This window comes from Carya illinoinensis, chromosome 9 (assembly GCF_018687715.1).
Source record: "Carya illinoinensis cultivar Pawnee chromosome 9, C.illinoinensisPawnee_v1, whole genome shotgun sequence".
NCBI classification, from domain to species: domain Eukaryota; kingdom Viridiplantae; phylum Streptophyta; class Magnoliopsida; order Fagales; family Juglandaceae; genus Carya; species Carya illinoinensis.
In genome coordinates this window covers 39774041-39785410 of record NC_056760.1, presented here as the reverse complement: position 1 = coordinate 39785410, position 11370 = coordinate 39774041, and the positions used below count along the sequence as shown (strand labels likewise).

General features: G+C 36.3%; 1 protein-coding gene and 1 non-coding gene across 2 annotated transcripts; both read left to right on the top strand.

Annotated features, from left to right (window-relative positions):
• The first annotated feature begins 2430 nt into the window (after positions 1-2430).
• Positions 2431-2504, top strand: TRNAV-CAC. The gene has a single exon. It is a non-coding gene; the product is annotated as a tRNA-Val (tRNA).
• Positions 2505-2556: 52 nt separating this feature from the next.
• On the top strand, positions 2557-7307 carry LOC122277247 (PRA1 family protein A1-like). Its single transcript, XM_043087185.1, has 8 exons — positions 2557-2948; positions 3550-3590; positions 3678-3756; positions 5188-5274; positions 5350-5438; positions 5604-5675; positions 5769-5893; positions 6950-7307. The coding sequence occupies exons 1-7, from the start codon at positions 2791-2793 to the stop codon at positions 5870-5872; spliced, it is 630 nt and encodes a 209-aa protein (XP_042943119.1). The 5' UTR covers positions 2557-2790; the 3' UTR covers positions 5873-5893; positions 6950-7307.
• The last annotated feature ends 4063 nt before the right edge of the window (positions 7308-11370 follow it).

Sequence of the window (11370 nt, the reverse complement as noted above, 5' to 3'; positions counted from 1 at the left end):
TGATCAAAGTGATGGTAACAAGTGATGACAGAGTGACCAGGTTTTTGACAAAGTTGGCAAACTTGGAGTGAAAGAGCGAGGAGAGTTGGACGAACCACCTCTGTGGTTCCCACTGCATCGGCCACGTGAAAAATGACCATGCCCATGATAAGAAGAATTAGTTGTTGTAGGAAGGGAGGACGTGGTAGTATTGTAAGAAGTAAGGGACATGAAGGAGAGAATGGTGTTGGTCTGATAGGAGAGGTGAGACTCATGATTCAACAAATAGCTATAGATTTGAGGAGTAGAGAGAGGATCGAGATAAGTTGTGAGTGAGGTTACGAGGGACTCATAGTCCTAGCCTAGTCCAGCAAGAAGGTAGATGGTGAATTCGACAATGGAGAGGGGTTGACTAGCGACACCCAATGCAGATGCTAAGGTCGTGGCCTTGTGAAAATAAGTAGAGATAGTTTTCATGGTTGTGAGTTGAAGCTTGGTCTGCATAATATGAGTAGAAGACTGAGCTGAGAAAAGAGTATGTAGTGTATTCCAAATTTCGGCTGAAGTGGAGAAAGTTAGAACTTGCGCAAGCACAGTTTCAAAAAGGGAGGCATTAATAGCCGAGACTATAAACTAGTCTTGTAAAATCCATTTGTTGTACGTAGGATTTACAGAACCAATGACCATGGGAGGCGGCATAGGAATGGTGCCGTCCACATAGCCGAGAAGCTGATTTCCTTTTAGGAAAGGCACCATATGTGCCATCCATAGGATATAATTCTCCAAGGTGAGTTTGATGGTTATAAAATGGGATGAGGAGTTGATGGGGGTTAGGGAACTCAAAGGAGGATGGGAGACATTTCTTTCTGTGTTTTCGAATTCGACCATGTTTTTTTTATTTATTTGTTTTTTAGGTTTTTGTTGAGAGGAATGTAGAAGAACGGTGGACGTTGGTCCTAGTGGCACTCTGATACCATACCAAAGTTTTAGTATAGCATTCCAAGCAAGCACACTAGGTGTTTGACAGAATGCCTTAGACACTACAATAGAGAATTCTGAAACTTGTATTTTTCCATATATTCCTCATTTACATAGTGGTGTTTATATATACACGTATGACAACTATGAGAGAGAAAGTATTGTAACAGAATTTACAGTTTTCACCAATCACAAATATACAGCTCTGCTCATTTGTTACAAAGAATATTCTTATGGATGTTGTTGATTGCGTTACTCATTGCATGAGGCAGAGTGGTGTTCTATTGTGGCAGAGATAGTGCTTCCACTATGCTGCGCAAGTGAGGCCTTTGCTCCAATAAAACCTCCAAAAGTTTTGTCTTTCTATTATTTAACATCCATGCCACTATGTTATTGAATTCCTTAAAATTAGGAGGATTAGGAAAATGAGCTCATGAATATTTTCCTCTCGGTATAACCTACAACAAGGCATCCTTTCTCACAAAATAATCATCTCTTTAACAAACAAAACAATGAACTCCATAACTTTCTAAATTGTTGAGTCAACTATCTTAGTGACAACCCTTTTTTTTAAGGATGCTAATCATCATTCCACACCACACTTTACGTATTTTAATATTATTTATTATTTTATTTTATTATTATTAAATTAATTGAGTTGTTCTATTTATCACTCTTACACCATATTTGTTATAAGGAAAAAAAATTAAAATAAGTATGATGTATGGTGTATGGGAATGATAAATAGAATTATACTTATTTTTATACTCGACTTTGCTGAGAAAACTTGAGACTTAACTATTAGTTTGGCTCTACTTTCAAATTTCTCACTTTTTTTTCCTACCCTCTAATCTTTTAATCATAGTAGAATGTTTATTAAAAAATAAAAGAAAATATTTTTTGTTAAGTAATATAAGCTTATGTTTTTTCTTTTGTATATAGTCTATTAAAAAAGAAAAGAAAAGAAAATAAGCATATTTTGTAATTATTTATGGTGGGTTTTCTAAATTGGTTTGGCATTTGTTTTAAACTGAAACTTAAGATTAAAAACCCTAATTGTGTTTAAATCTGTACAAAAGCACTCATGTCAATCTGATTTTAAAAACTAAAAATTGATGATGTGAAATAATTTAGAATAATTCATTTAAATTAAAGATTAGATTATAAATTCATATATTCTAAGATATTTTCTATGAATTTTATAGGATAAAGTATACTTTTCCTCTTCCTCCAATCCAATCATGTCCTCACAGTCATTGCTATTAGTGTAACTTTCCATTTATATAGCTTGTAAAAGAGAAATTATAGTTGTAATCGTGAATACATAAGTGCTGTACAATCATTTTAAAAAAATTAAATAAATATAAAATTTAAATGAAAATAAATTAGTTTTCTAATAGTGAAGTTTACTTATTGCATGGAGCTGGCATATTACTTATAGTTGAACTTCATGCAACTAAACAAATCATAAACGTCTGGGTGGTGTAGTTGGTTATCACGCTAGTCTCACACACTAGAGGTCCCCGGTTCGAACCCGGGCTCAGACATTCTCCGACAGTTTTGTTACTGATTCCTTTTTCTAGAAATAGATCAAGGTTGGTTAAAAACCTCTCAGGGCCATTTCCTTGTTTCCTTTCTTCGAAGCTTCCTCTCTATCCCTCCTGTCTCGTCTCCAAATTATTCCCATCATATTACGTACGACCATTCTCCAACCACGGTTCCCTCTCTTTGTCTAGAGTCTACCATTTTGGCGTAGTTCGTTCTCTCTTCTCTTGTCCCCTGTATCAGTAAGGGTTTCTTTCTAGGGTTCCGCTGCAGAATTCTGAGACAACCATGGATTGGGGCAACGTAACAGCGGAGGACCTCATGGACGCCCTCCGCGAGGTCGACTGGTCCTCGCCACCGCGCCCTCTCTCCGAATTTTTCTCCAGATTCACCGTCCCCAGATCTTACGCCAAATGGAATAGCCGCCTCAAATGCAATCTCTACTAGTAGGATACGATTCCTTTTCACTCTATCTCAACTTTTTAGCTCAATAATCCCCTTGGTTTATTCTCTTATTCTTTCTAGCCTGAGCTACCGCGTTGTACTGCTTGATTTTGCGAATTTTTGTTGTGAATTTTGTGGGTTTGGATCGTAACCTTCGATTTCTATGGTTCCTGAGGAATCGATGAGAAGGATATTGATAAACTTATAAATATTCCTGCTTGCGCCCCAAGTTTTGCTTTCCGAAAATGAGAATCTAACTGAATTTGGGGAAACAGTCGTATAACGCTCTTTAAAGGTTGTTATTACCATTTCTAGTTACAGTGCAAATTGCATACATCATGAAGGAAGTTTGAGCTGGAGACTGCTTCATTTTTGTAAATCTTATGATTATACAAGTGTGTGATTTTACATGAGCTATACAATTCAAACCCCTATATTTCTGTGTCATTTGGTATGTGGAAAGTGAACAAGGAACTCAACCATGCTTTGTATGTAATCAATTTCAGTTTGGGGTGGAGGGTTTCAGCTTTGTTAGATTGCAAGTAATGTAATTGTGCATATTTAATTTACTAATTTGTATCTTCAAATGAAATGTGTTTGCAGCTATCGAACCAACTACTTCATTTTGATCATATTCATCCTTGGTGAGTAAATATAAGGACTTCAATATCTCCGTTCTTTTGTTATAAATATGTGAAACGTGTTTTTTATATCTGCCTAATGAATTGTAGGATTGGGTTTTCTTCGGAGGCCTGTTGCTCTTGTAGCTGCTTTTATGACGGCACTTAGCATTGCTTTTCTGAATGACAGGTAAGCCATTGTATACAAGCTTGTGTGTCTATATGTTGTGCTTCTGCTATGTATTTATCTGAATTAGGAATGAGGTTTGCTTAGGTGATATAGTTTTTATCGTTAAGAATGCCTTGGAGAGTCCTTTTTTTCCCTCTCTTGAGGTGTTATAAAGTTTTTATTTTACTATCTTAGTTTGGTATTTTATCTTATGATTACCCAAGTTTGTTGGGGGTGATAATTGTTTTTTACTATCTTAGTTCTGTATTTTATTTTATGATTACCCAAGTTTATTGGGGTGATAACATTCTTTTAAAATTGAGTGTTTAGGTTATGGGTAACTTTATGCCAATAGTTTAGGTCAGGACAAGTTAATGATCCTTTGATGACCAATGCTTTTTCCTTGTCCAAATAGAGTCCAAGGCAGTCAGTCATGAAAAGCGAGTATGCTGCATGTCACATGCTCATCTGGATCTTGTAGGCATTTGTGTTTTGTTATTTTGGTGTTTTTTTTTTGTGGGGGGGGGGGGGGGGGGGGGGAGGGGTGTAATAAGTAAACATTTCACTCAATATGTTTTGTAATGGTCAATATTACAACCGTGAAAATGAGGACAGGCACACATGCTCACCTACTTTTGAATAGGAGCTTAAAATTGTACTTGAGTGTTTGCACATATATAATTGGAACGTCGTGCATGGTTCAATAGTGGTGTAGTGCTAGTGGCGATCTTGGGAGGAACCCAGACAGTTGGTGCATGGCCTTATTGACCTCTGTTCATATTAGGAACACATTTTTCCCACTCTGATTTCTCAAAAGAAGACGTGTGTACAAAGAAAAAATGGGCTGGGATTTTCACAAAGCAATTAGCAAATATTGATTTTGGTAGACTTACGAGTTATTTACTCTTTTGTTTTATAAGAAGTTCTGATTTATTTACTTCTGAAACCAGGTAAGAAATCAGCCTGATGTATTTTCCGTGCTACGAATCCAGTGGGAGTTTTCTGAAGTATATACTATTGGAGAAAGGGGTCTTGATAAAGATTTGAAAATATCTTAGTAAGAAGTAATTGATGTCCAATAGTTCAAGCTTTTTATCCATTTACGCCAAAAAAATGTGATCAAATCTAATCTATATTTCCTACTGTTATTTTCTGCCGTCCTACCCCCCCCCCCCCCTTTCTCTCTTGTTTTTTGTGGGGGGGGGGGGGGGGGGTGGATGCTAAATCTGTGACCTGGGAAAATGAAGGGATGAGGAAGGGCATGCTGTTTTTTCTTCTTTAAATTGGTTGCAATGAGAGAGAAAACAAAAGGGCCATTTTATGAAGCAAAAATCTTGATGCTAGGATTTTTTCTCTCTTTATACAGCAGTACTGATATGTGATTGTGTAATACTTTATTAGTTACAATTACGATATTTTCCCATTTATGTTCACTAAGGATTATTTCTACAGCTTTGCAGGTACTTTTAGTGAGAAGGTAACGAGATCAGTGAGGCAGTTCTCCCCACACTTGGCTGCAAAGATGAGGCCTCCTCTTACGTACGTGTGTATGCTTATTATGTACCTGCAAGTTGTTTGGTAACATTGCTTTAATAATTCTTTTGTTGTTGCCAGGCCTGTTCTTCGTGGACGTCCGTCAGCTAAAAGAGCAATATATATTTGTGGTCGGCCTCGTTGGGTGTTTCTTTCAATATTCTCTACTGGTATTTGAATTATGAGCATCATTATTTTTTCTTGCATGTGTTGAGAGTAGTATTAATGTTTAATCAAATACTGATAAAATTAAATGTCTACTCAAATGTGCTTTTCTCGATGACTTGTATTAGTTCTTTAAACGTTTACTCCTTGTTTTTTTCTTTTTTTGACAGTGAGTTTCATCCTCTGGTTTGTTTCTTGTGGTCTCTTAACCGTCTTATGGGCTCTTGCCATTGGACTGCTTGGTATGTTGCATGCTATAATAGATCTCACTTCTTTTGTCCTTAGTGTTTTCTATGTGTCGTAGTTAACTCTCATTCACTCTCTCTCTCTCTCAGCTGCCATCTCACATGCAAGTTTTCGAACACCTAATTTGAAAGCTCGTTTGAACACATTCCGTGAGGAATTTCGGGCAGTTTGGCGCAATTACAGTGAGCTGTAGCTTGGATAGAGTTTGCAGGATGTGAGTAAACTTTCCTTGAGCTCTATTAATGGTTCGATTCGTAACAGTTACTGAGTTTATCCTGGTTAACATTCAAAATCTGGATTTAATTGGAATTCTAAATAATATATTTTTCTACAAGTTATTGAGGAATTGATGTGTGGCATAAAAGGTGCTGGGGCCTAATATTGTTTTGAGATAATCTGCACGTGAAAAAGTGAAACCAGGGGTTAATTCTTGCATTCCTATTTTTTTTTTTTTTTTTTTACATCTATGATATTGACAATTTTGATCTGGCTGTCATGCTAATTTAAGGCATTCATTTGCCTCTCTTCTGGAGAGTAAGGCTTACAATTTAGGTTCTATCATAGAGTGTAAGGCTTACAATTTAGGTACCATCATATGCATTCTTTGATTAATTTTTTGCTGCTTAAAGTTTAGAAAATATTCTGTGTTTGGCGCTTACATGAACGGGCATGTCACCTATTATGGAATTAATATCAGATTAGGAAAAGTTAAAAATACCGTCTATTTGCTGATTAAATTAATTTGATTGAACAAACAATTTCTGCTCTGTTTCAGTTCCTAGCTATGCTTAAACATGTAGGATACCTCTGAGGTGTGAAATTGAATGGAATTATTCCCTTTTAGACACGGTTTTGCAGCTGATTATATGTGATGTCAACTATCTGGGTCTTATGATATCTAGTTTATTATGCAATTACCAAGTCGGAGCATTGAGTTTTATATTTATCATTTATCCTTGTCATTAGTTTGACACAATATTGGTGGTGTGGTGGAGCGAATACAATCCCAACATAAGTTTATGCTTGTGTTTCCTTTTTCCCTTACTCTATACTAAGCTTCATTACATTCCAATCTTGTACTAATTAAATTGGTCATTATTGCTTTTTGGCATGGATCTATACAATTATTTATCGCGTTCCAATCTTGTACTGGTTAAATTAATCATGAGTAAACTTTCTTTTTGGCATTAATGTTTTTGTTGGGCATCTATATTTAGAATCCCATCTATATTTAGAATCCCGAGTTTTCACCCTTTGCTTTTCTTTTCAGTGAGTTGTTCAATTCTGAAGCTCATACTGGTCATCATTCGGATCAGTTTATGCTACTGCTGGTATAAATAATTTCTTTTGGCTGCTACTGGAATCGTAGGTGAAAGCTGCTAATATATGCAGATGACCCGCTTGTAAATTGTCAGGAATTCATATTTCTGTAAAGCAAACTGTTTTCATTTGTTATGCGTATGTAGAATAAACTATGGAGCATTTATATGTGGTAAGCACAAATGTTACTGGGATATCCGGCACACTTTAAATGCCAACCCCAGTTTGTGACAGGATTCGATATTGCTTAATAGAAATCTGTCATCCAGTTGCCTGTATGGATGGTAGTAACTTTTTCCCCCCTTTAAGTTTTCCTTGTTCATTTTGTTAATTGATCAGGTGTTGGTTGAATGAGGTGGTTTTATGTTTTGGTTGTATGCATGTTTTTCGTAGTGTTCAAAAATTCCGGAAAATGCATGGATGGTATAATTGGAGCTTGTCCATGGTAAGAACAAAGTCAGGTGGGATTGAGATGGGGAGGGCAGGAGAAGAGAAAGCCAGATATAAGCTGGTTTCTGCCTTCATTGAAATAGACATATTTCCCGGTCAAATTCATGTAGGGAGGTTTATTTTAAACTGGGGAAAAAAAAAAAAAAAAAAAAAAAAGGCTGCATCCCTAGAAAGAAGCTTTTGGGGTTGTAAAAAGAAAGTCGAAGCCTTTCGTCGATGTGCAGGAAAGAAGGGAATTTCCTTTGCGCTGCCAGCGCTCACATGAAAAAGCATACAGCAAAGAATGTTGAAAGAAATGGCTTCCGTGTCGGCTTTCAACTCACTTGGCGACCCTTTAAAAGAAAAGAGGGGGGGGGGGGGGGGGGGGGGGGGGGGGAGTTGGAAGTAAAAGAAAGCGCCCCCCCCCCCCCCCCCCCCCCCCGGCCAACAAATTTCTTCTATAGAGAAGTCGACGACTCGACAGAACTTGGAGGTGGAGCCATTAATTTCCTTGTCAAGTCAGAATCAATGTTTCCTTTTTCCTTTTGCATTTTGTACTGGTCTCGCCAGCGCTTCAGCTTTAACTTCCAACCCAACCACTCAATTTCTTTCGTGGTTGACGAGACTCCGAAGTCGGGCCTCAATTAAATCCTTTCCACGTCCTCGTATTTTTTCACCTCCAGCATTTGGCTAGAATAGCAAGGCTACTTGCAAACAAGTTTGGTCTTGGTCGATCGTTCACCTCAACCACAACTAAGTAAATATACTTTGTTTAAAATATCAGTTTAAAACTAGTATACAAAGAGGAACAGAGGGTTAGAAGAGGTCAAAGGAAAGCTCGATTTCCATTTTCCGGCATTGGACTTGAAAAAGTCAATCCCATGTCTGTCTGGCCTAGGCTGTCTGCCGAAAGGAGCGGGACTAGAGCAAGCAATCCTTTGATCGTGCTATCTCACGGTATTAGTAATTTCTCTTTGCATAACAGTGATGAATGGATTGGTGGGTTCCAATATGACATGGCATAAAATCAAATGTCGGCTTTTGCATGCGAATGTATCTTTATTTCCTATGATCTACGTCTTTGATAAAGAGGGTCCCTTTCTTTCTCTCTCTGAGCATAAACAAACGGGGGGTTTTGAGATGCGGGTCACGTTGCGCATAAAAGAGTAGCATTCCCTATAGCAAAAAATAAAGCATTGCTTAGAGTTGCTTTCTCAAGTGAGATTAGTTTTTTTTTATTTTAGTTTTCAGGTAAAGGAAATGATGGTAAAATCTTTAAAAGATGAACAGTTGGGACATTTTTGTATGAAAAAATCTAATTGCAAGTATAATTGTGCACTAATATGGACACCAATATAATGTGATTGATTAAAAAGTAGATTTTATTGAAAATAATACTAATTTAAATTTTAAATATAAAATAATTATTATTAATACATAAATTAATATGCGACTTTACTTATATATAGCAAAACTCTTTCTAAATACTGTTAATATTGAATTCAAAGGCTGGCCCATGTTATTTCGGCCTCTGTCAAGCTCAGCCCATGTGCACCACTAATTATACCTCAAATCCTTCTCTCCAGCCTCCACGATCATCATCATTCTGTGTCTCCAAACAGAAGATACCATTATTTATTCGACGGGCAGTCAGCATCAACCCTGTAATAAGCATAAGAAGCAAGAAAGCAAGCTTGTTGCTTCCTTGAGACGATCGTTCGATCGATGAGAAATCAAACAGATCTAGAAAGGTTCAAAACTTGGAGCAAAAGAGCATTAAATTAAACATGGGGCATCATTACCTGAACTGGGCACAAGCTTTAGCGTCGGCATGGGGGTTCATGTTGCTGGTGGGTCTCATGTGTTGTTGCCTTAGCACCACACCTCGCCAACACGGCAGCATAAGCAGCGGCAATGACAGTTGCAGTTGTGATGGTGGCCATGCGTGTGTTTGATATTTGATTAATTAATCTTCTTTCGGTTCCTGGCTTCCTTCTAGGTAAATTTTTGGTTTTCTACTCTTTTTTAAAAAATTTGTCATACATTTTTACTTTCCGATTAGGAGGTTGGGGAATGGTGAAGGCTGTTTGCTGTATAGAAAAAATAGGTTTGATGACTTCTTATTGGTGAACATGATATGTATAAAGTTTCTGACAGTTGATTTATTGTACTCATGGGGGTGACATTATTTCATTTTGTTTGGTTAATTGTTCTTGTACCTGATACTTTGTCTGTCTTTCCTTGAACTTTACTACGTATTTTCCATTCGTTTTCTATCAATGCCTTACAAATAGGAACAGAAGCAAAGAAAACCAGCACGTCTACCTTTCTTAGCAGCTGGGGTGGTTTGAGAGAATTTATTCTTTGTTCTTTGTTGGCAAAAATGAATAGAAAAAGAAGGGATCAAGTTGGGTGTTTTTCAGTGTCAATCCAAGATACAGAGAAGAAAAGGATTGCCGATAAAGTTAGCTCACTTGCCAAGATTATGCACGTAAAAACTTGTACTGAGGTGTACTTGTTCCATGCATTGATATATAATATGCTTCATGTAATTTGAAACTTAAGCAAATGAACGTGAAAACGATCGACATTCTTGCTTGAACAGTAACGATGATTGATAAAGAAGATTAGTTGTTCGGATCCTAACTTGATTTGGTAGATATTAAGTAAAATGGAAGATTAGTGTTAATATTTGTAACTTGGCCACTTGCAGAGACAAGTCAAAGGAAAGAAAATAAGTTGAATAAAGAAATTATAAAATCAAAAGAAGATTAGAATATAATTTTTTAAAATTGTTTTGTTTTGAGATTTGAAAAGGTTGAATTATTTTTTATGTTTTGTTTTGTTTAAAAATTTGAAAAAGTTATAATGATTAAATAAAAAATTAAAAATTGAAAAATATTTATATTTAAATGATATTTAGACGTTAAAATGAAATTAGATAAGATGTAATATGATAAGATGATTTGAAAGGTTTGAAAAACTCTTTATAATGGTTTTTACTTCTTCTTCTGCTGAAAAGAGATTTATTAATAAAATTTAATTTTTCTCAAACAAATAATTAATATTATATTACCTCATCAATGGTTGGGAATTATTAGAGTCTCAAGCGCATGTCAAGTGAAGCATGATAGGTTGGGTCAATGCATGTACATGCAGTGTGTGTACTGTCCGCGGGTCCAAATGCTCATGCCCCGCCTCAGCTAATACTTTCCGATAGTACTGTTGCCGCCATCTTTTTCTTTCTCATGCTGAATAAGAAATCAATTGGTTTTTCTTTTCTGATCGATCTCTTCATGACTCTCTCTCAATCATACGTTGGAAAGGTTCTTTTGTAGAGAGAGCGAATGGAGATTATGCGCGTCTATCATAGTTACTGACAACTTCTTGTCACCAACAAACTCTTTTTAATTCCGACGTATATTGAAAGGTCTGATGCAGGCTTGATATTGGTCAAACTTCATTCCATTCTTTTTTGTTTTTTGAAAGGAACTTCATTCTCTTGATCTTTTATTCTAACAAGAAGACAATATTATAAATTTCCTTTGTTTCCCAGAAGTTAAAATCATAATAATTTTTTTTTTTTTTGGAAAGGAAAACTCTTCTCACATTTCATTAAATCAAGGATGAAATACATAGAGGAACCTCCTCCATTGTTACAATAAATCAGAAATAGAGAGTATTTTTTGCTAACATGTGTGCTATGATATTATCATTTCTCCTAACATGAGAAATTTCACATTTAGCAAAATAGCTTAATAAACCTCTAGCCTCACTCACAAACATGCTTGCACTGGATCAAGTCTCTACAGGAGCCTTAAGATCATTTGTAACTTGTAGTGAATCTCCTTCGATGACCACCTGTCCTAGGCCTAACTCAACACCAAACTTAACTGCCTGCAGTGCACCAAAAGACTCTGCTAACAAATGATCAGGAAAAAA

Coding starts and splice junctions, on each gene's coding strand:
- LOC122277247 (XM_043087185.1), top strand. CDS start 2,791: ATGGATTGGGGCAACGTAACAGCGGAGGACCTCATGGACGCCCTCCGC. Junction 2,949..3,549: donor CTCAAATGCAATCTCTACTA/GTAGGATACGAT, acceptor ATGTGTTTGCAG/CTATCGAACCAACTACTTCA. Junction 5,439..5,603: donor TCTTTCAATATTCTCTACTG/GTATTTGAATTA, acceptor TTTTTTTGACAG/TGAGTTTCATCCTCTGGTTT.